Source organism: Thrips palmi, unplaced genomic scaffold (genome assembly GCF_012932325.1).
Source record: "Thrips palmi isolate BJ-2018 unplaced genomic scaffold, TpBJ-2018v1 HiC_scaffold_10, whole genome shotgun sequence".
Taxonomy (NCBI): domain Eukaryota; kingdom Metazoa; phylum Arthropoda; class Insecta; order Thysanoptera; family Thripidae; genus Thrips; species Thrips palmi.
The window spans coordinates 17,068,583-17,095,532 of NW_023144621.1; the positions used below are offsets into that span (position 1 = coordinate 17,068,583).

Below are 26,950 nucleotides of genomic sequence, written 5' to 3' on the forward strand. Positions count from 1 at the left end.
ACCTGTCGCGGGGTGCCCGACCGCTGTGCCTACACTGCCATAAGACACGCCCCGTTTCCTCTTTCACGCCACGCTTTTTCGGTTTATTTTTCGGAGACACTGCGTTGAGTTGTGATTGCGAACGAGGACTCAAATTTGCCAAGTTGGTCCCACTGGAGCTTTTTCTTTGAGGTGCCGGGGGCCAGTCCCAACAAACCACGCCACTGAAAGAAGAACCGAAATCGTAGTGACGGTGAATCGGAATCACTCGAGAGCTCCTCTTTATCAGGTCCATTTTCGTTTTTCGAGTCCCTTTAAATCCGCCCCGTTACACTTGTCGCTGGCTGCCTTCGCCGCCCGCATCATGTAAATGGAACCACTAGTGCGAGCAGCCCCCGGCCACTCCCCCCGCCCCCACATCCCCCTCCCCCCTTTTTGCACCACCTGTTCCCCCCTTTCCCGCACCTGTTGGCTCGTGCTTCGCCGTGCTTCGCCGTGCTCGGCGATCGGGGCGCCTCCATGGGAAAGAAAGGAAAAACTGGAGCGGATTTTTGAAGGAATGGCAGGAACGTTTTGACACGTCGCACTGCACTGCCGGGGCACTGCCTCGGCGTTGCCGGCGCTGCCCCAGTTCCCAGCCGGACCTAGCCCACCCGGGCCTAACCTAACCTGCACACCGGAAAAAGAAGAAAAATTCTCTGGATGGCTAAACGGCTCGCTGATGGTCCTGTAATGACTGACGTGATGGGTCACCCGGGAGGGGCGTTACTCCAACGGACGAGGCGTTCCTGCGGCCGCCCCGCCCCGCCCCGCCCCGCCCCGCCCCGCCACCCACCTGGAGGGTGCGTGGTCGAGCTGGGTGGTCCCGGAGTCAGTGCAAGTCGCTGCGGAGGTTTCATCCGTTTTTATTTTGATGTTTTCGCCGTCTTCTTATCGTCGGAATATTAAAACGGGCGTGCCTCTCCTTGGCAGTGCTGTCGCGGTAGGCAAACCCTCCCGTCCGGGCAACCCGCAGCCTGCCAAGGCAGGGAGGGGGGATTTTTCGAGTAAACTTTGCGAAAACTAATTCCTCAAATCTGAAGGATCCGGAAGTGAGCTATGTGTATACACACCCTCAATGTCTTACGAAGAAATTTCCCAACACGAAACGAAGGTTTTTCTTTCTATCTTACGATGAAAGAGCTAAAAAGATTCGCATTACGAAGAAATTGCTTCGTATTATGCTTGCGCCGAATTCACTGTAACATAAATAACATAGGTCAAATTTCATTCTGGGACATTTAGAGTGTAGTCAACTCAAATTTGTCGATTTTTCTAGTTTTTTTTTTGTCTGGTCTTTTCTGATTTGCTTGCTACGAAAGGGCCGCCGGGGCGGAGAGTGAGAGTTGTCCTTGACGCGGCGAAGGGCGGAGGGAGGAGGGGGAAAGGAGGGGGGGGGGCGGTTGCGCGGCGGAACCGAAATGTACTGACCGTCCGTCGGTTCGTGAACCTGTGTGTAGCCTGTGTCGGTTGGAGCAAAGGCGACCCGACCCGACAGTGTGGCGCTGAGGAAGAGGGGGGAGGGGGAGGGGGGGGGGAGTTCCGCTCTGGCGCGCCGCTTCCGGCTCTCTGAATGTCCTCGTCTGCTCTCGCACGACGCACAGTTCGGTGCATGCACACACACACACACTCACACACCTTTCTCGCACACAGTAGAGTCTCCGAGTTACACGCACTTGCCGTCAAAATGATGCAGACATTACAGTGATACACGTAGGACTACTACTGGTGGGGTGGTGCGCGGTCCGCGGCCGCAGCGTGCGAAACCCCGCACCGCCCCGCACGCTGCGGCGCGCCAAATTGTTGCCGCTTTCGTCGCCCTGTCTCTCTCGCGCCGCTGTGGGACGGGGTGGGACGCCTGCTTGGGCGCGAGAGAGACAGGGCGACGAAAGGATTGTGTTGGGAGCGAGCCCACTGAGGCAAGCGGCGCGCCGCGCCGGATCGCGGCCGTGGCAGTGTCATGGCTTCGCCGCCTCGACTGTACAGACTGCGCACCGATTCCCATCAAGAGTGAAAACGTTGTCAGGCGGCAGGCGATGCAGGCGATCGCTCGACTCGTTAAAAGCTTTTCCGGCAGTGTGCGAATCTCCGGCCGCGGACCAAGTCGTCCTTTCTGGCGCGTTCTAAAAGCTGTCGTATTGCTCGGTGCGCTCAGCCTTTCGTTGCTCTGTCTCTCTCGCACTTGCACGGGACAGGACGCTCTACGAGTGCGAGAGAGACACAGCGCGACAACGGCACTGTACTGTTCGGACTCGGCCTGCTGGCCGCGTTTTGCTCTCGATATCACAAAGGGAAAAGATCGCCACACTTTACCTTTCAAAGTGCTGACATGAGTCTGTGTGTGAGTGTGTGTGTGTGTGAGAGAGAGAGGGGGGGGGGATAATGACAGGGATGTGAATGTAGGACGCACAGCCGCCAAATTCGAGGCGGATGCGCGCAGTCCAGAAAATGATAAAAAGAAGGGAAAAAAAACAGCAAAAAAGAGACAGAAAAGACCGAACATTGGGCAGCTCCATGCGTTATTATAGGACCGCGAACCGGTAAACCAACCGCGACGCGTAAAGTACGTAGTGTATTTTTTTGTTTATTTTTGACACGGCAGGGACATCCCTCTACGCTGTTAAAAAAACACAACAATAACAAATAGGCTCCAGGATGAAGCGCTAATTCAAGTGGTGTTTGCTGGCATGTCCAGTGCGTCCAGTGCGTGCCCATCCACTCCACTGCGAGTCATTGTGGCCGTAACGGCTGGGCGCGATCATTGTTTGAGGCCGTGGAGGGCCAGCACGTGCTGCTGGAGGGGTCAGGGGCCGGGCCGCCGGGCAACAGAATTACCGCTGGACACAACTTTCGATTTGTTTTCGTCCAATTGGAAGATTCACTTTCGATTATTTCACGTATTTTTTTTTAAATTGCGGGTGGGAGGCGTTTTTTAAATTACGGCTTGGACTTCACCGTGCAGTAATAATTGCCCGTGAAGTTAATTCCCATTTTTTACACTCAGATGTTTGTTTAGCGGGAGCTAAAAATACAATTTTTTAAAAATGTACACTTCCAAGAAAATGCATTATTTAGCCGTGAGTCAACTCAGTAAAATTTCAAACTACTTTTTAAAATTTAAACCTGTAGGGACAATTAATGGAAGTGTCCCAAACAAAACAAAACAAGGGCCTTGCGAATTTTCGACGAAATACTTTGCGGTCGGGGACTGTTGGGACGGTTGGGACGGTCCAAACAAACCGTCCTGGCCGACGGACGGACGGACGGACGGACCGCCGAGCAGGCAGACAGACAGACGGTCGGCACGGCAGAGCGGCGGACGTCCGGACTGGGACGTGTGGATGGCGTCGCGGGTGAGTGGCGGGGCGGGGCGGGGCGGGGCGGGGCGGGGCGGGCACAGGAGTGAGTGTCGCGGGTCCGAGCGACCAAACAGGCAACAGGCATCCCGTGTGCCTCGAATCAAGGTAGCAGTACTCGCATGCACCGCCTGCCCGTCGCACCGCGCGCCTGTACCCGAACGCACCCGAAGCTACCCGACGGCACCCGAACGCCCTGCCGCCGCGGCGAAGGTGCCCGCGACGCGACACTTAGTGCAAAGTGTACCGCGGTGCAGCGGTCGCCCCATTGGCCGGCGGGCCCCGACCGCCCTGAGCGCCCCGCAGCCGGTTCCGTGGAAAACCGCTGTGAGGCCATGAGAGGCAGGGCGCTGAGGCGCTGGAGGCAACCCGCAAGGCCCTCGCCGGGGCCATGAGTAAGTACGGCATCGAACGGCAGCGACACGCGGCCATCTGCACCGGAGCACAGTGGGCCAGAAGACCGGCGGAGGCGGCCGAAATTCTAGACGCGTATTGAGCTCCAGAGTCGCTAAACAGGACTTGAACCGAGCGTGTGACCCCACCAATGGATTCCTCGTTCGGAGAGCAATCCATTGGTGGGGTCACACGTTCGGTTCGAGTCCCATTCAGCGACTCTGGAGCTCAAAACGCGTCTAGAGTTTTGGCCGCCTGCGCCGGTCTTCTGGCCCACTCTGGAACACCGAGGCGATCCAAACGGCTGTCCGAACGGAACCAACGGAACCAACGGGGCACTGCAGTGAACGCCGTAGTTGCAGTGCGAGTAAAAGTCAGTGACCAGCCCGCTGGCCTGCACTGAGTCCTCGCCATGTGTGCGTGTGTGTGCGCGCGCGCGTGTGTGCGTGTCGCCAGGACTGGATGTGCGGATAGGACAGCCCGATGGCGGATGGCTCTAACAGAACACGTTTGCCGGTCGGACGGCACGGACGGAACGGACGCGACGCGACGTATAGCGCAGCGGGCAGCACCGGTCCGAGTCCGCGGAGAGCCCTGCCGCCCAGCCAGCCGCGCCGCCGGACCCGCCGAGCAGCGGACTCAGCGGCACGCCGCGGAGACCCAAGGGCTGGAGCCTGCAGGCCCAGGCACGTGTTGTACGGTCGCTCGGGCGCGTGTGCATGTGTGTGTTTGTGTACGTCTCGAACTGAACGTGTGACCCCACCAATGGGTTCCTCGTTCGGAGAGCAATCCATTGATGGGGTCACACGTTTGGTTCGAGTGCCATTTAGTTACTGTTGAGCTCAAAACCGCTCAAAACCCGTCCGGAATTTTGGCCGCCTCCACCGGTCTTCTGGCCCCTTGCAACTTGCATTCCTCGCCTTGGAGCGCCCGTGGATCGCGTCTTCGTCCTTCCAGCGGACGACTGGCTGACTGCTTTTCCAGCGTAGTGGACGACACCACCACACTGCGAGTCGCTGCGCGCTGCGAGCCCAACAAGGCATTGGCCGTGACGGTGTGGCAGTGCTACGATGCCAGGCCAAGGCGATGAAGCGCCGCTGCACAGTGGGCCAGAAGACCGGCGCAGGCGGCCTAAAGCTGAGCGCGTTTTGAGCTCCAGAGTCGATCCAGACTCGATCCAAACGTGTGACCCCACCAATGAATTCCTCGTTCGGAGAGCAATCCATTGGTGGGGTCACATGTTCGGTTCGAGTCCCATTTAGCGACTCCAAACGCGTCTAGAGTTTTAGCCGCCTGCGCCGGTCTTCTGGCAAATCCACTGAGCGCTGTCGACTCGGAGTTCGACGATTCGACATTCGACGAGGGGCTTTGCCAGCTTGCGACTCCGGTCGGGAAGAACCGGGAGGGGGATTGACATGCAGACGGCCCGTCGTCGTCCTGCCCGTCCTCGTCTTCCCGATTTAAAATTCAGCCGCGTCCGACGGAGCGCCGCGCGGCTTGGGCGGGACGTTATGGCTTTATGCTTTGGAACGCGACGCGACGCGGCAGCGCGGTCTGGTTAGGACAGGTCGACGCACCGCGCTCCGCCCAGCGAGGCGAGCGAGGACTCGAACGAGGAGAACAATGCAGTTCGAGTCAAACAGTGATCAAACGTGAGCACGCTTTAGCGACTGTGTTGGGGTGACTGGGGCTCGCACTCGCCCTGGCGGTCCTGCAGGCTCTCTGTCTCTGTCGCACTCGCATGGCGTCCACAGGGTACGAGAGAGATGTGTCATCGGTATGACCGTTATCGCCAATCGCGAGCCGCTCTGGCTGTGCGCCGTGCGGCGCCGTGCGGCGCTGTGCGAGCCGGGCCGGAGCGCCGTCCAGACCGTCCAGACCGCAGCGGAAATGCGACACTGGGGCACTTCCGGCCTGGTCCAGCCCGTCCAGCCGGGTGCAGCGTCCCTCCGCGCGCTGCGTGGCTGCGGGGCACTCACGCCGCGGTGATAACCATCGTGTTTTGCAGTAGTCGCACTCTCCACGAGTGGGCCAGGAGACCAGTGGAGGTGGTGGTCAAAATCCCGGACGCGTTTTGAGCCCCGGAGTCACTAAACAGGTCTCGAAACGATGGATTCATCGTTCAGAGAGCAGGGTCACACGTTCGGTTCGAGTCCTGTTTAGCGACTCCGGGGCTCAAAACGCGTCCAGAGTCTTGGCCGCCTCCCCTGACAAACTGAGGGCCAGGTCAACTCGGGGGTAACTCGGGGGTAACTCAGGGGTAACTCGGGGGTAACTCGGAGGTCACTCAAGGGGAAGTCGGGGGGAAGTCGGGGGGAACTCGGGGGGAAGTCGGGGGGAACTCAGGGGCAAGCCGGGGGGAACTCGGGGGGAACTCGGGGGGAACTCGGGGGGAACTCGGGGGCAAGTCGGGGGGAACTCAGGGGTAACTCGGGGGCAAGTCGGGGGGAACTTGATCGACTCGCCCGAACACTAGAAATACGCTCCAAACTAGCACCGTTGCCTTTGTCTCGTTGCCCCGATTCTAAAAGTGCCCCTACTTGCCCCTCTAGCTCAGCGGTTCCCAACCTTGGGGTCGCGAAAAAATTTTGAGGGGTCGCGGCGAGGTGGCTGGGGTCGCCTGGGGTCGCGGTGGTTTCCCGGCTGGCCCACACGCCGAGCACTGGCTGCTTAAATGCCGCAAAGTTGATCAAAACGGTCACAAATGTGTGTAAAAGATCGTGTTTTGGGTCGACTTTAAGCATCCACTGCTTCTGATCCGAGGCGGTAAATCGCCCTCCCTCAACGGGCAATTGGTCTTTGGACCTTCCTTTTGCATGCCTTTGTTACGGAGTGCGATTATCTGCCTTAGTTTGGGAGCAGTTTTGCCGCAAAGTTGATCAAAACGGTCACAAATGTCTGAAAAATCGTGTTTTGGGCCGACTTTAAGCATCCACTGCGTCTGATCCGAGGCGGTAAATCGTCCTCCGTCAACGGGCAATTGGTCTTTAGACCTTCCTTTAGCATGCCTTTGTTACGGAGTGCGATTATTTGCCTTAGTTTGGGAGCAGTTTTGCCACAAAGTTGATCAAAACACGATTTTTCAGACATTTGTGACCGTTTTGATCAACTTTGCGGCAAAACTGCTCCCAAACTAAGGCAGATAATCGCACTCCGTAACAAAGGCATGCTAAAGAAAGGTCTAAAGACCAATTGCCCGTTGACGGAGGACGATTTACCGCCTCGGATCAGACGCAGTGGATGCTTAAAGTCGGCCCAAAACACGATTTTTCACAGACATTTGTGACTGTTTAGACCAACTTTGCGGCAGTACTGCTTCCAAACTGAGGCAGATAATTGCACTCCGTAACAAAGGCATGCAAAAGGAAGGTCCAAAGACCAATTGCCCGTTGAGGGAGGGCGATTTACCGCCTCGGATCAGAAGCAGTGGATGCTTAAAGTCGACCCAAAACACGATCTTTTACACACATTTGTGACCGTTTTGATCAACTTTGCGGCATTTAAGCAGCCAGTGCTCGGCGTGTGGGCCAGCCGGGAAACCACCGCGACCCCAGGCGACCCCAGCCACCTCGCCGCGACCCCTCAAAATTTTTTCGCGACCCCATTTGGGGTCGCGACCCCAAGGTTGGGAACCGCTGAGCTAGAGGGGCAAGTAGGGGCACTTTTAGAATCGGGGCAACGAGACAAAGGCAACGGTGCTAGTTTGGAGCGTATTTCTAGTGTTTGGGTGAGTCGATCAAGTTCCCCCCGACTTGCCCCCGAGTTACCCCTGAGTTCCCCCCGACTTGCCCCCGAGTTCCCCCGAGTTCCCCCCGAGTTCCCCCCGACTTGCCCCTGAGTTCCCCCCGACTTCCCCCCGAGTTCCCCCCGACTTCCCCCCGAGTTCCCCCCGACTTCCCCCCGACTTCCCCTTGAGTTACCCCCGAGTTACCCCCGAGTTACCCCTGAGTTACCCCCGAGTTACCCCCGAGTTGACCTGGCCCTCAGTTTGTCAGGGGCTGCGCCGGTCTTCTGGCCCACTGTGCCGCCTAAATTGCCCGTGATTGAGTGCACGACTGAAAGAATGAATGGCCGAACTAACGAATGAATGAGGATTCCTGGTAGTTCCAGGAGGTGCTGCCTTGGCTCTCTGCCCCTTCGATGTCCTTGGGCCAACCTTGGGCTGACCACGCCGTTTGCTTGTTGCAGGCTGTCCCCGCGCTGCACCCGTCCGCGGCGCCCCGTCAGCCGCACGCTGCGCTTGGTGCAGTCCCCGCGGTCGCCGCGCTCGCGCTCCGCGGTGCATCACGGTGCTCTTCGCTCCGAGCGGACCACACCGCGCTTCCTGCAGCGCTCGGCTCGCTCGGCGCAGCGCTCCTGCTCGCCCTCGCCGCTGCGCTCCCCCGGCTGGGGCTGCCTGCCCAGCCTGCCGCGGGGCCGCGACGCACATCCCCACGCCAACCCCGCGCCGGTGGGGTCGCCCGGACGCACGCCCGGTCGCCGCCGGTCCAAGTCCAAGTGCGCGCAGGCGCGCCTCAGCGCCAAGGCCGCCCTCATGAAGAAGTTCTCGAGCAGCGCGTCGGCCTGGGTGTCCAGCCGGCCGAACAGCACGTCGACGCCCATCGTGCCCAACAACAACAACAACCAACTACGCCAAGGACGTGGACGTGATGGCGTCGACGCCGACGTCCCGGACCGCGGCCGCCGAGCCGGCGCCGAGCCTGCCGCAGTCCTTCAGCGTCAAGTGCCTGGGGTGGCGCGAGTCGCGGGGCCTGTGGGGCGTCAAGCACACCCGCGCCCCCGTGGACGCCATGGTGGCGTCGGCGCGCGCGCTGCCCGCCGGCCAGAGCCTGCCGCGCGCCACCCTGCACGTGTCCGCCGAGGGCGTGAGCGTGGACGGCGACGTGCAGAGCACCATGCTCCCCATCGACTGCATCTCGTACGGCGTGCAGGACCTGGTGTACACGCGCGTCTTCTGCTGCGTGCTGGTGTCGCGGTCCGACGCGCCCGGCCCGCCCTTCCGATGCCACGCCTTCGTGTGCGAGTCCCGGGCGGCGGCGCGCGGCCTCACGTACGCCCTGGCCGCCGCCTTCCAGGAGTACAGCCGCGCCGTCAAGCTCAAGCAGGCCGCGCCCGCGCCGCGCGTCGTGGACCTGCGCACGCCCGAGGACATCGCCGCCGAGATGCTGTCGCACTGCCAGGACTCGGAGGCGTAGCCGCGTAGCCGGGCGTAGCTCGCAGCCCGCGACCCCTTACGCCTCTGCAGAGTCAGTCTCACCAGAAATGGCGGGGTGCTTCGTCTCTGTTGTGACGGACTGTGACACGCCTTCGAAGTGACCACACCATGCATTTTCCGCGACGTGACAATGCGGACTCGTGTAGGAATGTCTCAAGCCTTCCCACTCTTTCGTTTTCATTTCTATCAGTTGATCGCATGGCGCAGCTGAGTGGACTGTGATCCTATATTATATGTGTTATTCTTTGTGCAGTGTGTCCCAAAAGCCTACTTGGCAATTCCGAGGTCGTCGAACCGCGTCGGGTAGGCTGAGATTTTAAAAGGTTTTTATTCATCAGAAGTTACAAACATTTGCACAGAATATCTTAGCATAGTAGGAGTGTAAAAATGTTTGTAACTTCTGATGAATAAAAACCTTTTAAAATCTCAGCCTACCCGACGCGGTTCGACAACCTCGGAAACCCGGAAAACCTGGAGATGGCGCCGTAGGGATAGGCAACCCAACGCTCGAGGTTGGTGTTCGTTGGGTTGCCTACTCCTCGGGCGCGCATGCCGCCGATGCTTCGTTCAACTCCTTCGGTTCGTTTAGATGTTTGGGGCACATTGTGCGTATATTTGTACAGAACTTTCGAAATAATTCAACTCTCCATTGAGGGAGAAGGACCTTGTGTTTGTGTGAGTGTATGAATTAATGTGCGTGTGTGTTTAAGTTGACTGGTTTTTTAAGTGCAACACTTGAGAACCATTTACTTTCTTTTGGTGCTTGTGTGCTTCTGCAACATTCCAGTAGTGTTCAATGTGCTCAGGAATGTAAAATTATTGCATCAACTGAGTTTCTATCAAGGGATAACGACACAAGCAGGAGACAGTCGGTAAAATTTACACCATACTTTATTTCTATGCCATTAAATGAGGGAAAACACATTTCAGGTTGTTTGTCTTATCTCTTTTTTAGATTTAAATTTGGTATATTATTCTTCCTGTTGACTCTGAATCCAGCTCTGTTGCACTATAAAAAATGAATGTTCCTTGGTGGTGAAAGAGAAAATACACAAATATTTTGAACAATATCTGTTATACATGGTCCATTCTTTCTTCCCGATTCATCTTCCTAAAAAACACTTAATGCAGACAGGCAGTCGTTAACTTCTTACCTCTATCCCAACCACTCAAGCTAAGACACGGATAAATTTCTGTTGGCACTTGCATATAAAGGACAATTCCACAAGGAGCATATTGGTTCATCTCTAATTAAATCACACAATTGTCTGAGCTATGAACAAAAAAGGAGACTACTACAATTTTAAAAGACTTTAGAAAAACTCATCAAACAGTCTCTCTTCATCAGTCAAGTGAAGTCTTTTCCACTCATTCACAAAATTTTGCCAGCTTAGAGAAGAACAATCTATGAATTGTGTGTCAAATGTATGCTTACTCAATTAACTTCCAATCAATCTATGATCATGAAAATGTAAAATTTGACTTAAACCATGTTTGCTAACACAGCCAAACTACTATTCTCTTGGAGAAAATAATTTAATGCTATTGAAAAGGATAAAATATGCTTCCTTCAATCAGAAGTCAATTGACATGAAATGCAGATAAAAATAACTTTTATTCAATCTTAGTGACAACTAATCTTCAGCAGATCAATATAAATAAATGCATACTGAAAGTATTGTTCTTGACAGGGTTTAGTTGATACAAGAAGAGATAATAAAAAGTAGCAAAGTCAACCACAAAATTCTGTCAAAATCAGTCTCTACAAGCAATAACTGCTTGTATAGAACCTATTGCAAAGAGGTCACCTCTTCAGTACACCAGAAATAAAGTCTGCCCAAAGAAATCTGAAACAGGCTAACCTATCCATTAAAAGTAACCCAAAGCAACAACTGAAAAGGTGTCATATCTAATGCTTCCAGCTTCATCACTTTGCTGTACATGTTCATAAGAGGCACACGGGCATTAAGTTGAGAAAAACAAAAACACACAGGTACAAAACACAGCTCTAACAGAGGTCCCAAAGAAAACTTTTACATGACATGGGGGCAAACAGTTTCACTTCAGGAATGGGAAAACACATTTAGTAAAATGGTAATGAGATAGGACTTTAATTTGTTTGCACAAAATTGTTATTTTATTTACTTGTTTAACAGAGTCCTTCATTGGCTCGTCATTACAAAACCAAACAAAACAAAGAATGCAATATAAAAAAGAAAAGAAAAACTTTGAAAATCTTTGTACAACAAGGGATATCAGGCTAATGTGATAGTACACAGAGAAAATGCCATAAATTGAAACATCTGGTGGGGACAACCCAACAGAACTTTTGAAGAATAGAAGTTAGCTTTAAAGTAGAACCGCCTTGCCGGCCGGCCGGCTGCAATGTCCTTGAAGCAACACACATGCTTCCAAGATATAAAAAGAAAAAAAAAATCTGTGCTTGGCTGCACACATTGTATAGATAAACAAGTAAAGCATCAGTAGGAAGTGTACAAAGAAATATTAAAAGAAAATGTACTACCAAGCACACTACACATTGAGTGCATTCTTCCTCCCAGCATAGTAGTAATAACTGACTTCAATATTCAACTATAATAATAATAACATTTGGAGACTATTCATCCCACATGAATTGTAACAGAAATTATGTTCAGAACCGATTCACACAATTTGTTTTTTGTTTCTTTTTTTAACTACAAGATTGAAGTACAAAAGAACATCTGGAATAACTATACTTGCTTAACTAATGTCCAGACACACAAAATTGTGCAACACATGTACATTAAGAGCACACTCACTCAGAATCACATTCTTATGCACAAATTTATGTACAACTACATTCACACATGTACTTATAATCTTTCAATAATTGCGACCCGTGCTGAAAACTTAAGCCCACCACTGTGAAAACATGAGGAAGAGTTTCTACTGACGAAAAACACAAAGATATACGACAAGACCAAAATTAAGGAGAAACTAGGTTTATTTGAGGAAACTACACAAGTCAGTTTTTCCAGTAGCAACTATTTCTGACTAAAATAACAATTGAAAGAAAAGGAAAATAACCCGATAAAGCATTCTTTGGCAAATATAAAATCAATCTAATCAGCCCCCTTCAAGCTGTGATAAGCATCATAACTGATCTGGAAGTCAGATACTTGAGATGGATTGATCAGTAACAAAAGTGATGTATCTTGAATAAGAAACAAGCAGACCGAACCACACAGTTTTCTTGATGATCCATTGTTTACACAAAGGTTGAGTGGCATAACTAACAAATAATTTGAACATACATTTAAAAAATAAAAATAAATCAACAAGTGCTTTTACATAGTCAAATGGCAATGATAAAATGGAACAATCGGCAGCCTAACAGCCCGATCTGAAAGGCGAACAGTTTATCATCAAGCAGCAACTCTCAGCACGGGACACAAATCCAGATAGCCAACATCTCCAACTCATTCCATTCACAGGTTCCTTTGACCACCTGCAGGCCTCTCAGTCTGTCTTTGTCACTCCATCACTCCCGCTTTATGGCTTGCGGGGCCTCTGCCAAGCCCTTCACCTTGAGCCGTTCAGCAGTCTTCAGAAACGCTGGGAGCTGTTCTTGGGAGACATTAACTTCACCAGCATACATGAACTCCAGGATGGACTGAAGATGGCTGAAAGGAACATCTTTCAAAATGATAATGGGATGTTTTGATGGATTTTCCTGAAACAGAATTAAGAAAATGAATAAGTGTCCGAATAATAGGATAAACATTTGAACAAAACTAGAACTCTCGCCAGGACATACCTCAAGAAGTGTTTTAAAGTATGGACTGCATGCCGAGAGAACCATCTTATGTGCTTTACATGTCTGTCCTTCACATGCCAAAGTGACATCTGTAAAACTCTTCTCATCTCGCAAGTGTTTGAAAGATGAAACCATGTTTGACTGGAAATCGTTCCATTTCAGGAAAAACTGTTGCTGCTCGTGAGCCATGATGAATCTGAAACATAAAAATTCAAAATTTAATCATGCAGGAAAAACATCAATTCAAAGAAGGTGATACCATTATGAACCAAAGGCGAACCAACACTTCAAGGCCAAAATCTGGTGGTCAGCCTTGAACAAAATCAGGAGAGTACTAAATGGTACATAGATGCAACTGCGTATACTTGAAGCAAAACCAAAATAGAAGCCCTTTGACATTTGTTTAAAATATTATCATACAAATTAACATTGTCATTGCACATCTAAAACAAGGAACTTTATATGCATGTGACACAAACACCAAACAGAAAGTCAACAATCGGAAAAAAAACTAATTTGATGGAGAGCAGCTTCCTCAAATAAAGACGAAAGACGAGCCTTGACAATGAGATTGTGGTATGATTGTGCACCGAGCCATGAGTTCTAGGTTAGGATTACATCACTAATTGGAGCCGAAAATATTATGGTGGGTCTATCCAGTGGATAGACAATGTTTACCCGCATTTGGACGTGCAAACCATGTACGGAAGGACACACCATTTGAACAAAATGAACAGAAACGAAAGGCACGAAGCTGCAATCAGGCTATCAGATCCAACTAAAATCAACTTTCGTAATGAACCCGCCTTGCCACGGACGGAGAAGTTCCACATCTGATTGAGCCCCTCAACGTAAATAGAAATAAACAGATACCCAAACCAAACACGTGAGAATGCAGAAAATGCACCACGAGTAAGTAGGCGGTTTAGAAGTGCAACTTGAATGAAATATACCAACCTGAATTGAATAACTACGAGGAGGAGTTATATAAATCACCCTTGTAAACACCACTGTAACTGTTTCACTTCTTTTCCAGCCCTAAGCCCTCTAGTTTGACGGATGCAGAAAATATCCAGCGCAATGCGCGATTCTATGTCTCCCAAGTGGCAAGGCTAACGCCAACTTCGGAACTACTTTCGTTGCCCTCTTGCTCCGCGAAGGGATCGCAAGACGTTTGAACATACTTATTACAAATGGTTTGATAAGCAGAAAAATTGCATCTTGAAATTTGAGTTTGGTGTTTTTCTGGCTGTGTTGCTGGTCAAATTTAAAGAAAATGGGGATCTAAAGATTTGCCAGCGCCACCTATCGGCCAAAACAAAAACTCAAAAGAGCTCTCAGGAGACATGAGGCACTATTCACAGGACAATGCAACCGACTGGCACTGGCACTTGTTTTGCAGGAAAAGTCGTCTGCCATGACATCAAACCAAAACAACAACTTGCACACTTTCCTGGCCAACGCAAAAATTCGAAGAATGTCACATAATTGGAATGATTACCTGGAACTAACTGTGCAAAAAGAGTGTTGTTGCTAGAGAATTAATGTGACAAGAAACAGACAAGCCTGCTTCATTCAACGACTAGAAATCGCATTTGCCGACGTACCACATTTCTGTGGGATTGTGCTAACCTCAGCTCTTTAGGTTTTTACATCTTTGGGTGTCTTTCTCTTCGTACAACTAACGAAATATTACTCCTGTAAAAGAAGAGAACTCATTAAAAATGGAGTACAGAAACTTGTTGGGTGGAACAGCACACTGTGCAAACGACCAACTAATGGATGAAGTGAGAAGTGTGTTGGAGTACCTGGGCCAAGAAGATATGAGCAAGAACCTGAACCAAGCCATTCTTGCCGTGTGTGGACGTTTTCTTTTGGGTGACCGACAACTGTCTATTTCATCAGAAAAAAGGAAAGCCCTTCAGACGCTTTGCACTCTCCTCCGTACACTCAACGCTACTTTGCTGGAGAGGACAGGCAAGCACCGTGTTGAGGCAACTTTGACCAAATGCACCATGACACTTGCCCTGTCTGAACTCCGAGACTTGTCTGGGGGCACTGACAGCTGTTTGACATTACTTTGTGATGTTTTAAGGCAGTCCTTGACCTTGATGGAGGAAGGTGAAAGAGAGGAATGGATTGCATCAGTGAAAACAGAATGTGAAAATGCCCTCAGTGCTGAAGTCTTTAGTGAAGTCACACCTGAAGCAACCTCCCTGAAGCCAGAAGCCTGTCTGCACATTCTTGAAGTCGTTTTGGATTCTGTTTGCGCTACTTATCCTCGGAAAGGCTCAGACTATGATGATGAGCAGAAGAGCCCTACTAATGATCTAAGTCCATTCATTAACACCTGTAACATGAAACTGCATCAAATCTTTGTGCAAATGGTTCTTGGTCAGAATGAAGGACAAAGAGCACATTTATTAGTGGTGCTTATTCCTCTTCTAGTCAAGGTTGAAGGATCTGTGCAACTTCTTCGTGAACTCTGGGATGCTTTGTGTAGTCTAGACTGTGACGAGTCAGGTTTTCGTTCCCTGGGAACAGTGTGTGCTCTTGCTGACTTTTTTCTTCCTGTAGACCAGAGGTCCCACCGTTTGAAGCGGTTTCCCTTAGTGGATCGTCCCAAATTCTGGCGTCTTCTTCAAAATGGAGTATGTGCTCAACAACCTCTCGCTCGTAAACAAGCTTTGTACCTTTTAAAAAGGGCCATTGATGAATTAGTGAAGAGTGGGAAATCTATAAATGTTACTGAGTTTGAATGGGATGTTGGTAACGTAAATGCACTCCAAGCTACATGGCAAGATCTCTTCCTTGTTCTGGAAGCTCTTGAAGAAGCGCAAGCTCATTTAGTGCGTCCTGTCTTAAATATTTTAAGCCGTCAGTTAAATACTCATAACTCAAGAAAAACTTGCATTAGTTTACCATGGCTACTATGTGCCTTCCAGAGAGTCCTCCAGCACCCAAGTCAAGTGATTGTGACGTGGGGAATTGAGACTCTGCTTGGACCAGATGGTTGTGGTGTTCTGGCAGGAAAGGAAGCTCAAACATTTAGCAGATTCATCCTGAAATCACTTCTGCCTTCAATTAACTCTCCTGTCTTATTTAATGCAGACGGCAACATTTTAAAAATTCTCACTGAATTCTTTTGCTCAGTTTCTAGACAAACATGTGCTAAGAACTTCTTTTCAAATCTTCTGCACAATTTAACCTGCCTTCCCTGGAGCCCTGTTCCACTCTTTTTCATCTCAGAAGCCCTGTCGCAAGTTCCTCCTGTATCTTGTTGGAGTCCTAGGGACCTACGAGAAATGCAAAAATTGGTGTCTGTAACACTTCAGACCCAAAGCGTCATGATTCGTGCTGCTACTCAAAGTAGACTCCTTATGTGCTTGACACATCTAACAGACCCACAACAGATGGACCTTAATATTATCTGTGATCTGCTCTCTGTGTTTAACAGAGACGAATGCCTACGCCGAGGCACTGAAGCTTGGCTGGGTGTAGTTCGCTGGTTGTGTAAATTTATCGATAGTAATAATGCCCTATCATGGGTGACCAAGGTAACATCAAGACCTGAGAAGCCTGAAATGGGCGTGGCTCGGTTTATTGCGTTCTTGCTGGATGCAAGGAAGCTTGATAATTTGGATGCTATTGAACCCATACTTGAATCAATCCTTGACTGTGAAACTCGTTTATATGCATGTCAAGACTCTCAGAACTTCTGTATGAAGCTTCTTGCTCATCTCATTCAAGAGAGTGAGCCTCTTCCTATGAATGCAGATGAAGACTGCACAAGACAGATTGTCATCTGCTTTGTGAAGAATGCTTTGGTGAACTGCATTTCCCTTTCTGCTGTGAGATTGAGAACTGTTCAGGAGATGGCTGATTTTCATAGAATAACAAGCTTTCTCCCATCTTTAGAAATCCTATTGTTAGACCCAGTAACTTTACCTATGCTGGCAACTCTGAACCTTGATTCTCTTTTGTACTCTGCTCTGGAGGTCCTAAAAAATTTTGCTGAGAACCCACCATTGCAGGTGTATTTTGCAGTTTGCATATTTAAGTTTATTGCAATGATTCAAGAACATTCATGTCTGGATCATTTGAGACCAATAATCATGGAAGCTATCAATGTCATATTTACTTCTGGTCAATTTGGACAACCTTTGATCACTCATCGAGATTCTCGACTACCTCAGGAATTGTTGGAACTGCAAGGTTTATTAGTTTCCCTTCACACTCAGGTAAAGTTTAGATGAAAACTGGAAATACAAATTTAGCAACAATATTTTTTTAGGCTGTCCATTAATATTTTATTTTATAATATGGGTTCAATTTTATTGTTGATTTCAGGTTATTTGGGAGCTGCTTTCAGTCTCACCTGAAGTCTCTAAGGACTGGCATGAGGAAACACTGACAGTGTCACTGGATGCTGCAGAGAGCTCTCTTGAGTTTGGTGGACGCTCTGTCATAGCTCCCTTGCTTCTTTCGCTGAAGCATATACTTAGCCGATTACCACCCAACCTCCACAGTCGTGGTGTGCGTCTGTTAGAAAACTGTTGGAATGCGGTTCTGGAATTAAGGAGGAATGAACTGTTTTGGCCTGCTCTTAATGCGTTCATTGCAACTTTAATGCAGTCTTCTTTGGTGCTCAATTCTGGCTGGGCATCAAATTATGCCTTGAAGGTATGAGCTGTATTCCTTAATTATGTTTTATATAGTTTGTACACATTTAAAACTAACATTAAGGATTGGTTTAATTTCTTATTTTTAGTGTGGGCAAGATCTTTTTCAACTTGGTGATTCAGTTTCTGGTGTTGCTAATTTATTAGTGATTTCTTTACAAACTATTGCCCGAGAATCACTGCAGGGACTGTTGTGCAGTCCTTTGAGAGAGCTTGTTGTCACTGCTCTTTTATTTGGTCCTGTCCACCGAAAAGATCAAAGGTACAAAATTACACTGTACTTTTGTCTTCTTCTGTTTTTTCGTCAAAGGCTGTCTTAGGAAATTTTTACTACATGTTTTCAAATTTTATTTGGTTTTGGTATCTTTTACAGAGCTACTAATGACACTTGCAAATTCATCAAAGGATTGGGTGATCGATGCTCAGCGAATGTATTGATTCCTTTGTGAGTTCTTTTGTTGTCACATATTTTTCAAAGCTTTAAAAAAACTAAAACAATGAATGAACTTTTGACTTGTACCCTTATGTTACAGTGGAGATAGGTCTGATGCCGCCGTTCGGGCCTCAGCTGTTGAAATAATCTCTTGTCTGGGACATGTGAAGGCAAGTTGGTCTGAGAATGTAGCTGACCATTTTGTACTTGATTTGCTGGAAAGAGAAAAGGCCCCTGAGCTACGCAGAACCCGCTATTTTGGAGACTCTCAAACTCACCGATGCAAAAATAGAATTTTGCAAGCCCTTCTTATTCTTGAGCCATCAATTTCACTGGTAAGGCATCATAACAATGGAACTTGAATTTAATTTTTTGTCTTGACTATAATGAGTGTCTATGCTTCAGGCAAGGAGAAAAACTCTTATAAATTGGGCCAGAGATATTGTTGTTACTGAAAATCATCAGCCTAGTGTAAGGTACCAAACTGAATGGCTTTTAGTTCGTTTGCTTGGTTCAAAACCAGAAGAACTTGAGGAATTTTGGAACATGTTTAACAAGGTATGCAGTATTTTTTGTTCCTTTTTAAAATTTGGTGCTATATGTGACTTTCATAACTCAAAAAATAATGTTTTTTGTGACAAATTTATTCCAGGGAGTTGATATCAGAGCTGGTGCAGTATGCTCTTTGGTTGGTGTAATTCTTCACACAGCTTTGATGTTGGAGGCGTCATCAAGTGTATCCGTGTTGGAGATGGAGAAATATTTCAATAATGCGATGGGTGTTCTTGTGCCGTACACAATGGCTCAGCACTTTAATGTTCGTCTGCATGCCCAGGTAATGTAGACAGCTATGTGATCGCAGAATCTTGCTCTTAAAATAAAATTAACATTACTCAAACTTCAATCCTTTTTTTTTTTAAATTTTTTTTTTTATCTTTTACTGTAAAATTTAGGTGGCTATCTTACAACTGTGGCAATGTGTTGAACGATTGAAATTGCAAAATGTACATTCAGTTTATGATGTTGTTGTTCGTGGTGTATGCACAAGCTTGCACCAAGCCAGTGGTGCCGGCCACACGAGACATCAACATGATTTCTATTTCCATGCGTTCCATCCAACCAAATATTACACACTCCAAGTAAGCTATTTTTTTCTCTCTCATTATGTTCTGTACTGAGCTCTTTCCTTTATGCATGTACTATTGTAATTTAATCTTGTTTTCTTCTCTAGACCATTTTAGAAGATTTACCTAGACTTGCAAGTGTCACCAGTGATGAATGGATCACTGTTGATGACTTGCTCTCTGCTGGATTGAGAACACATACTACTCAGATTCCTTTGAGAAACCCAGACAATAGACTTAAAGAGTTTCAACCTTCACCTTGGGTGCAAAGGCCAACCTCTGGTAAGATTAAAAAAAAAACAACAATTAAATATGAATTACACTATACACTAGTAAAAGAAAAGAGGAAAAATAAAACTAATGATTTTTGCCCTTATTTTCAGGTGCTTCAGATACATCAGGGGATGGTGTTGATGGAATGCTCTTTCAGAAAAAGATGATCCCCTGGAAGTGGATGGATCCAACTGAAGAGCTGATTCAATCCCTCCCAGAATCTCTCCAGCAGAATAAGCAGAGAGCTAAATTTTCTCAGTCAGACAACAAGCCAAGCCTCATTGTTGTAGCCTCTCTCATTGACAAGGCACCAAACCAAGGAGGTCTAGCTCGCACTTGTGAAATAATGGGAGCTGCACTAGTATTGCCAAGTTTAAGTTGTGCACAGGATCGTGAGTTTAGAGCTTTGAGCATGTCTGCAGAAATGTGGATTCCTATGTGTGAAGTAAGTTAAAACTTGAAATTTCATTCATTGCGTGAAATGATCCAAAATTAGGTGCACTTCACTGATCTTTTATCCTCTTTTTGCAAGGTGAAACCTCATCAACTTGCACATTTCCTCACAGACATGAAAAGTATGGGATACACTTTGGTTGGTGCGGAACAAACAGCTGGCAGTATTCCACTGAACAGTACATCTTTTCCTTCTCACACTGTTCTTCTCCTGGGGTAAGAATATCTGGAGGGGCACATGCTTTCCTTCTAAATATATTGATGTTATATTTTAGAACTGACCTCTGTGTTTGAATTTTTCTGTTACAGGAATGAACGAGAGGGAGTGCCCTCTAATTTGTTGCCATTATTGGACCAATGTGTGGAAGTTCCTCAATGTGGTGTTGTTCGTTCTCTCAATGTCCATGTCACAGGCGCCCTTTTTATGTGGGAGTATGCCTGTCAGCATTTTTTCAAAAGGGAAAAGCAGTCTAAACTAACCTAATAGATTGTTTTTTTTTGTTTGTTTTTTGTTTTGTATCTTCCTGCAACTTCTCTGCAATGTGGCGCTTGAAAGAGGCATGCAGTTGTGGGTTAACTGAATTTGATACTGGAGGGACCAGTGGAACAATATTGTTGTATGCATTGCAAACTTTTTATCCATCAGAACATTTTTATTTGAAAGCAATACAAATAAAATGCTTAGTCTGATATTGATTAGTAATAATGTTGTAAAAGACACCTTTCTTGATAAAAATGAAATCTGAAATGCAACCTGTGCATGTGAGAACAGAACCATTGAAAATTATTGCTGATATACAGAATAGAAGGCATCTCTTGCCCCAAAATTTATTGTCCTTTCTTAGTTTTTGAGCATTTGTTTATCTGTAGAAATTTTGTCCAAGCTGTGATTCTCCTATTTATACCTGTAACGTTTGATACCAGCAATACTTATAAACTGCTTTATTGTGTGTTTATCTGTTAAGTAATTTTAGAATGTAACATATCACAATACTGTGTTGTGCAAAACAAAAGTTCACCTGTTTGTACAGGAGTTGTGATTTATACAGAGTTCCATTTTATAAATTTCTTTCTTAGTGTATAAGCAATATGCTCTCCCCACTCTTTATCAGGAGATTCTTGTGTGATGATTACCTGTTTGTCGTATCCTGCCTTGGCCGTGTTGTGATTATCTAGTACTTAGAAATTTGTTGGTATGTGTTTTATAGCTCCCCTTTTATGAATATTATAATAAACCTTGTGATGATGTTATATCAAATAGAACTTAATTTCTCTGCTACGGACGTTGTAACTCCTATCTTTTTATTTGTTTCTTTGGCTTTCTATGATTACTGAGCCTGGCTAAATGGAAAAGTGAAGAACTGCTTTTACTATGAGGGTGGCATTATCTTTGTGATAAGCATTGAAACTAAGGGCACAAGATGATAGTAAATGTGCTTCTGCACTTTTGGTTAGTTCATTCAATAGCTACATAACTACGTCCTAACAAGTCAACCTAAAATGTACCAGAAGCAGATTTACCCCTTTGCACATTGGGGTCTTTTATTTCTTCTATATAAGTACTACCTTCTAGCGATCTTTCTGTGTGCCAAGATGCTGCTTACTTTTGTTACAAAAAACTTGTGTGTGATTTTCCAGCTCAAATCACTGGCTTAGTTTGAACCTTTCTCCACTCACTAAAAGTTGATGAAAATTTGTCCTCTCAATGAGCATCAATGCACCTTGTGTGTCAAGTTTATGTCCATTTGCACGACTGATCTCATTTTCAAATCGAACACCAGTGTTTTTGCTCAAGCAACCAGCTGATAAACCATGCATATAATTGTGTACCTGCGTGTACCTGTAATGCAGAGTCTTCATTTGCCGAAATAGACACCCTCCATTCTCTCTGGATGAAAAAGTTGAGTGATTTTGTTTTCCCCCTTTTCCTTACATTATCTTAGGGAGCATCTTAATTTTGAATGACGAATTTAAAGGGCGGGTTCTCAAACCACACTCGGGTCAGACGACTTCGGTCACAGGGCGTAACCGATGTCGTAACCTGGGCACACATTGAGGCAGCTCAGTGGAGCTTGGCGCTTGGCGGTCTGTCTCTGTCACCGCTCTGCCGGCTCTGCCCTCACGGCGATACTCCCGGACGTATGATTTCGTCGCTGAGTGCGAGAGAGACAGCGCGCTGCGTCTGCGAGAGGGAGTTCAGGGCGCTGCGACAGGTCGCCGGACAGCGTCTGTCGGGCCGGGTTTGGTGAGAGTAGATGTCAGAAACAACGGGGAAGTGGCCTGAACAGGTGACTTCATGAGGTTTTACTCGAACCGACGACCACACAGGTTTCAATGGTTACTCACAAGACGAGTAGTAGCAGTCGATTAGTGAAAAATGTATCGTGACAGCTACACAGACAGACGCTTCTGCATTCTCATTCATTGTACCTGGACCAGATCTTCAGACCAGATCAGACATCCAGCTGGGAGCGAACGGTATGTACTATCTTTCTATTTCTTCCGATACGCTGTCAACCCTTTTGACTCCTCAGAGCTCAGCCGTCTTTTTAATCGCTCGCAGGATTTGACGGCCCCGCATTCGCACTCCCCCCCTCCCTCCCGCCTTCCGCAGCCCCCTCCCCCAGAGGGAAGGGTTCCTCAGCAGCGCGGCAGCGCCGCCACCGCGCAGCACCGGCCGCGGCCGAGGCGGGGCGGACGGGACGGCGGACGCGGGCGGTGAGTCAGTCGCGTCTGGACCGGCAACGTGGCAGGTTCTGTGCCGCTCCGCCCCGCGCCGCGCTGGTCTTCCCTGTCGCGTGCCGTCTCGTCTCGTCGCGTCGCGTCGCCACCCCGCCGGCCGTGCTCCGGCCGCCCCGGGCCGCGCCAGCTCGCCGCCGCCAAGCAGTGCCTCGCGTCCAAGTGCGTCCGGCCTTACGTGCCGCGCAGTGCCGCGCCGCCACCCTCCAGTGCGGCAGTGCGACAGGCCGGCCAGGTCGGCGCCTCGTCGCCCCGTCTTCCCCCAGGATAATGTGGTGCTTGTGGTGCTGGTGGCTGCCTAGCGGGCGCTGCCAAGGCTGCCAAGGCTGCCCAGCGAACCCAGCGGGCCTCGCCGACCGTCAAGAGGGAGGCCGAGCAGTGTGCAGTGCAGTGCCGTCCAGTGCAAAAGTGTGAATCGCTAAGAAAAAGCGAAATCAGTGGAATCAGTGCGGGCGGGCCTTGCCGAGCCGTGGCCCGGTCCGCGCATGTGTCCGCGCGTGTGTGCGCGCGTGTGTGCGTGCGCCGTGTCGGTGTCAGTGCGTCGCCAAATGCCCTCCTCACGCCGCCCCGCCGCCGCAGCGCCCCGCGCCGAGTGCTGAATTGTGAGTACATCAGCGTCACGTTTTGTTTCGTGTGCGTATGCGCGTGTGTGTTGTGACAGTGAAAAGTCGGCCCTTAACGGAATGAGTTCAGCGCGTGCCACTTAAAATCATCAACAGAATCAACAGAAGGAATAATCGCTGGTGGAACGGGGAAGAGCCTTCCTTAGGCAAAGTTGCATTGAGCTTTTAATTTCGGCGGGGGAAAAAAATCTCCACTTGTCAGTGTCGTAGACAGGCCGCGTCGGAGTGGGCGTGTCGGGCCGCTCTGCTGTTGTTGGAATTGGCGAACTTGGAGGGAGGGCTGGTCCCCCGGTTGGGCCGGGTTCGATTCCCAGGGGCGCCCTCTGCGTTTTCTGGTTCGCGTGCGTGCCGCGCGGCCTGCCCGGCCGGGACTCGGCCCAGGCACGAGACTCGGCGCGTCGGCGCGGTCGGCACTCGGATCGAGAGTGGCGGCAGTGAAGGCGACGGAGGCTATTCCTAGCCTAGAGGACCCAGGACTGCCTCGGACCCAGAGGCGGCCGTCGAGGCGGCCGTAGGCCAGGCCGTGGGCTCGACGCAGGGACGAGGGACGCAGGGTGCTGGGCCGGGCGCGTGCACTTGGCCCAGCGGACCGAAGGGGGCAGCCCTCAGTGGGCCAGAAGACCGGTGGAGGCGGCCAAACTTCTAGACTCGTTTTGAGCTCCAGAGTCGCTAAATGGGACTCGAACCGAACGTTTGACCCCACCAACGGATTCCTCGTTCGGAGAGCAATCCATTGGTGGGGTCACGCGTTCGGTTCGAGTCCCGTTTAGCGATTTCGGGGCTCAAAACGCGTCGCCGGGATTTTGACTGCCTCCACCAGTCTTCTGGCCCACTGTGCCTCGCCGCCAAGGGTCGCGCGGCGCTGCGCTGGTGCCAAGGGCCCGCCCATTGCCCGCCAAACTTCATCGATTAAATTAATCTCGTTTTGACGGTGTACTACTTGGCGCGGCAGTGTAGTTGGCTGTTTAATTTTCGCGCCGTGCTGCCGTGCTGGGGGCCGGGCAGTTTGTGTGTCGTCCCGCTGCTGGCGCTGCTGGCCCGCTCCCTCGGTGCGACACTGCCTGGGAGAGGGAGATGCCCGATCGCAAGGCCCCAAGTTTCGTCACGGCCTTCGCTGTATTTCTGTCTCTGTCTCTGTCGGCCGAGCGAGGCAGGCCGCGGCAGGCGCAGCGGGCAGAAGCGCCAAGCGCCACGGCGCTGGTGCGGCGAGCTGGGCCTGCCCTGGGCCTGCCTGCTGGCTTAGCGACGTTCCCCTGCGGCCCCCTGCGGCCCCCGCCCTCGGCTGGCCACTGGCCACTGCCGCGAGCTGGCCGAGCTAGCCGAGCTAGCCGGTGCAGGGGAAAGGGTTGATGTTTGGCACCTGACGTGAAGGCTGCTCGCGTGGCCCGGGGCCGAACCGGGCCGAACCCTGAACGTGTCCCAGTGTCCCGCCCCGCCGCGCCGCCGGGGACTTTCCCGCGCCCCCGGCGCCCCAGCCCCGTCAAGGGCTCCTCATGGACCCCAAGGACCCCCCACACGAGTCCCCCGCCCCTCCCCCAAGGGCCCCTCACATGAGCCACCCCCTCCCCCCAAGGACCTCGGCGAACCCCGGTGTCCCCCGCGGCCCCCCACGGACTCGCGCGGGCCGCGGGCACGGTCGGGGCGGTAGGAGCGTTCGCTCTAAGTCATTTTCAGTCACCAGAATTAGATTGGGGCCACGGCGCGGCCGGTCGTGCCCCCACCCCCACCCCTCCCCACCCCTCCCCACGGCGGGCCGCGCCTCGCCACTGACATTGCGTGCGTATTACCTAATTCGCGGCTTCCGGTTCGCTGCCTACAGTGCTGCAGCACTCGGCAGCCCTCGCCTGCATCGCCCCGGTCGGCGGGGATTCGCCGCGCACAGTGGATTTGCCAGAAGACCGGTGGAGGCGGTCGAAATCCCGGACGCGTTTTGAGCTCCAGAGTCGCTAAATGGGACTCGAACCGAACGCCACCAATGGATTCCTTTTTCGGAGAGCAATCCATTGATGGGGTCACACGTTCGATTCGAGTCCCATTTAGCGACCCTGGAGCTCTAAACGCTTCTAGAGTTTTGGCCGGCTGCACCGGTCTTCTGGCCCATGCAGCGCTGTGCAAGTGTGCAGCGAGGCCCGGCTGCCATTATCACCATTGTACCAGACACTCCTCGAGCGAGTCATTCTTTTTGCGGGCGTGTCGCCTCTCGGATCCGAGGTGGGGGAGTTGATCCCGTGGATCCGGATCACCCCCGTGCAGTAGGGCTTCCGTGGGCCGAAGGGACCCGACGGCACCCGAAGGCCCCAACGCCCCAACGCCCGAAGGCCCGAAGGGACGCAGGCCGGCGAGCAGGCCCCACCTGCGCACCCTTCATCTGGTTTCGTAACCATGTATGGAAATGACATTTTTGTCTTCCCCTGTTTCCCCTCGATTTTTCGCGTGCACTCTCTTCCTGCCCGCCTCCCCGGAAGGGATTCGCCGTCCCATTTGGCCCACCACGGCGCACTCTAGATCTAAATATGAATGGACGCGCAGGCAGAGGAGTTGATCGGAACGGACCAAATTTTAAATGACTGTTTCCTAGTGTAACGCGAAAAGAACCAACTTTGAGTCGAATTTTCACTGCGCACTTCCTTTAGTTGTTTGACCTGCCTGTCCAACCGACGTAGTTTTGTTAAGAGAGCAGGTCGGTCTCCACCGGCTGGCGGTACGCACTGCACATTCTAAAAACGGTGGCGGTTTTGCCATTGGCTGAGGACCAGCATCTTTTACTAGCCAGGAAAAATGCTCTCACTTTTTCGAGGCGTGCGCCCCCCACCCCCACACCAATACGTCACCGGCCGTCACAAACATTCTGGGCGGACACTGCCGGCGCACAGTGGATTGGCTAGAAGACCGGCGCAGGCGGCCAAAACTCTAGACGCGTTTCGAGCTCCAGAGTCGCTAAATGGGCCTCGAACTGAACCTGTGACCCCACCAATGGATTGCTCTCCGAACGAGGAATCCATCGGTGGGGTCACACGCTCGCTTCGAGTCCTGTGTAGCGACTCTGGAGCTGCACTGCATAACTGGGGGGTGTTTCTCCAGGCCTGGTGCGCGCTGCTTTCGGCCCGCTTCAGCCGCCTTGCATGCTACACTGCGAAACTCGGGGAGGCATCCTCCCTCTCTCTCGCACACATTCCGGGCCCTGGGTCCCTGGCCGCCCTGCTGGCCCGGCCGCCCGGCCGCCAGGCCGCCAGGTCAGCTCAACAACTTTACATCATGGACTCTTGGCACTTGACGCTCCGGTCCCCCCCTCCCCCCGCCACGGGGATGCGACAGCAGCCTTAGGGCTAAACCGGGGGGCGTATCTGGTCAATGTAGCGTGAAGCCTCCCCCTCCCCCCACTCTCATGGCACCTCCGTGGGGTGCGACCGGTCCGACCCAGCGGGCCCAGCGGGGTCCGACCCTCTCACATTCCATCTTTTGAACCCTTCGGCGCGAGGGCCACTCACCCCTGCAGGACAGTGCGCACAGTGGGCCAGAAGACCGGCGGAGGCGGCCAAAACTCTAGGCGGGTTTTGAGCTCCAGAGTCGCTGCTCAGAACTCGAACCGAACGTGTGACCCCCCCAAATGGATTCCCTTTCGGAGAGCAATCCATGGTGGTCAACGTTCGGTTTGCAAGGGCATCCAGGACGGTAGGGGCGACGTCGTGAAAGTTCCTACCTACAGGTTATGTGCGACTTTTGCCTACCTTTGAGGCGGCTTCGCCCTTCAGGGGGGGCACGCCCCACGTGACCCGGCCTGGGTTTGAGTCCCATTTAGCGACTCTGGAGCTCAAAACGCGTCCGGGATTTTGACCGCCTCC

General features: G+C 50.7%; 3 protein-coding genes across 5 annotated transcripts; 2 read left to right on the plus strand and 1 right to left on the minus strand.

Moving 5' to 3' along the window:
• Window positions 1–8,221: 8,221 nt before the first annotated feature.
• Window positions 8,222–10,052, plus strand: LOC117646989. The gene is given in 2 exon segments (XM_034388453.1): window positions 8,222–8,391; window positions 8,393–10,052. Coding segments are annotated over 2 exon segments (660 nt in total). The 5' UTR covers window positions 8,222–8,301; the 3' UTR covers window positions 8,963–10,052.
• Window positions 10,053–10,578: 526 nt separating this feature from the next.
• LOC117646994 (longitudinals lacking protein-like) lies at window positions 10,579–13,895 on the minus strand. 3 transcript variants are annotated; one of them, XM_034388474.1, is made up of 3 exons: window positions 13,739–13,895; window positions 12,782–12,977; window positions 10,579–12,697 (listed from the first exon to the last, which is right to left on the minus strand). In XM_034388474.1, the coding sequence occupies exons 2-3, from the start codon at window positions 12,968–12,970 to the stop codon at window positions 12,506–12,508; spliced, it is 381 nt and encodes a 126-aa protein (XP_034244365.1). In that variant the 5' UTR covers window positions 12,971–12,977; window positions 13,739–13,895; the 3' UTR covers window positions 10,579–12,505. The 3 variants fall into 3 exon arrangements, with proteins under 3 accessions (XP_034244365.1, XP_034244374.1, XP_034244356.1); XM_034388483.1 differs by lacking the exon at window positions 13,739–13,895 and adding an exon at window positions 13,499–13,620; XM_034388465.1 differs by lacking the exon at window positions 13,739–13,895 and adding an exon at window positions 13,460–13,596.
• A 239-nt stretch (window positions 13,896–14,134) lies between these two features.
• On the plus strand, window positions 14,135–21,035 carry LOC117646988 (probable methyltransferase TARBP1). The gene is made up of 12 exons (XM_034388439.1): window positions 14,135–17,022; window positions 17,132–17,464; window positions 17,553–17,725; window positions 17,837–17,908; window positions 17,997–18,231; window positions 18,302–18,454; window positions 18,549–18,731; window positions 18,850–19,035; window positions 19,128–19,302; window positions 19,404–19,738; window positions 19,826–19,962; window positions 20,056–21,035. The coding sequence occupies exons 1-12, from the start codon at window positions 14,506–14,508 to the stop codon at window positions 20,228–20,230; spliced, it is 4,674 nt and encodes a 1,557-aa protein (XP_034244330.1). The 5' UTR covers window positions 14,135–14,505; the 3' UTR covers window positions 20,231–21,035.
• The last annotated feature ends 5,915 nt before the right edge of the window (window positions 21,036–26,950 follow it).

Bases quoted from the DNA above. Each gene is read 5' to 3' on its own strand.
- LOC117646994 (XM_034388465.1), bottom strand. From the start codon at position 13,482: ATGGTTTGCACGTCCAAATGCGG. The intron at 12,978-13,459 runs GTAAACATTGTC...TTTATGTTTCAG, and splicing joins GTTTGCACGTCCAAATGCGG to ATTCATCATGGCTCACGAGC. The intron at 12,698-12,781 runs GTATGTCCTGGC...ATTCTGTTTCAG, and splicing joins ACTTTAAAACACTTCTTGAG to GAAAATCCATCAAAACATCC.
- LOC117646988 (XM_034388439.1), top strand. From the start codon at position 14,506: ATGGAGTACAGAAACTTGTTGGGTGGAACAGCACACTGTGCAAACGAC. The intron at 18,232-18,301 runs GTAAGGCATCAT...TCTATGCTTCAG, and splicing joins TTGAGCCATCAATTTCACTG to GCAAGGAGAAAAACTCTTAT. The intron at 18,732-18,849 runs GTAATGTAGACA...TGTAAAATTTAG, and splicing joins ATGTTCGTCTGCATGCCCAG to GTGGCTATCTTACAACTGTG.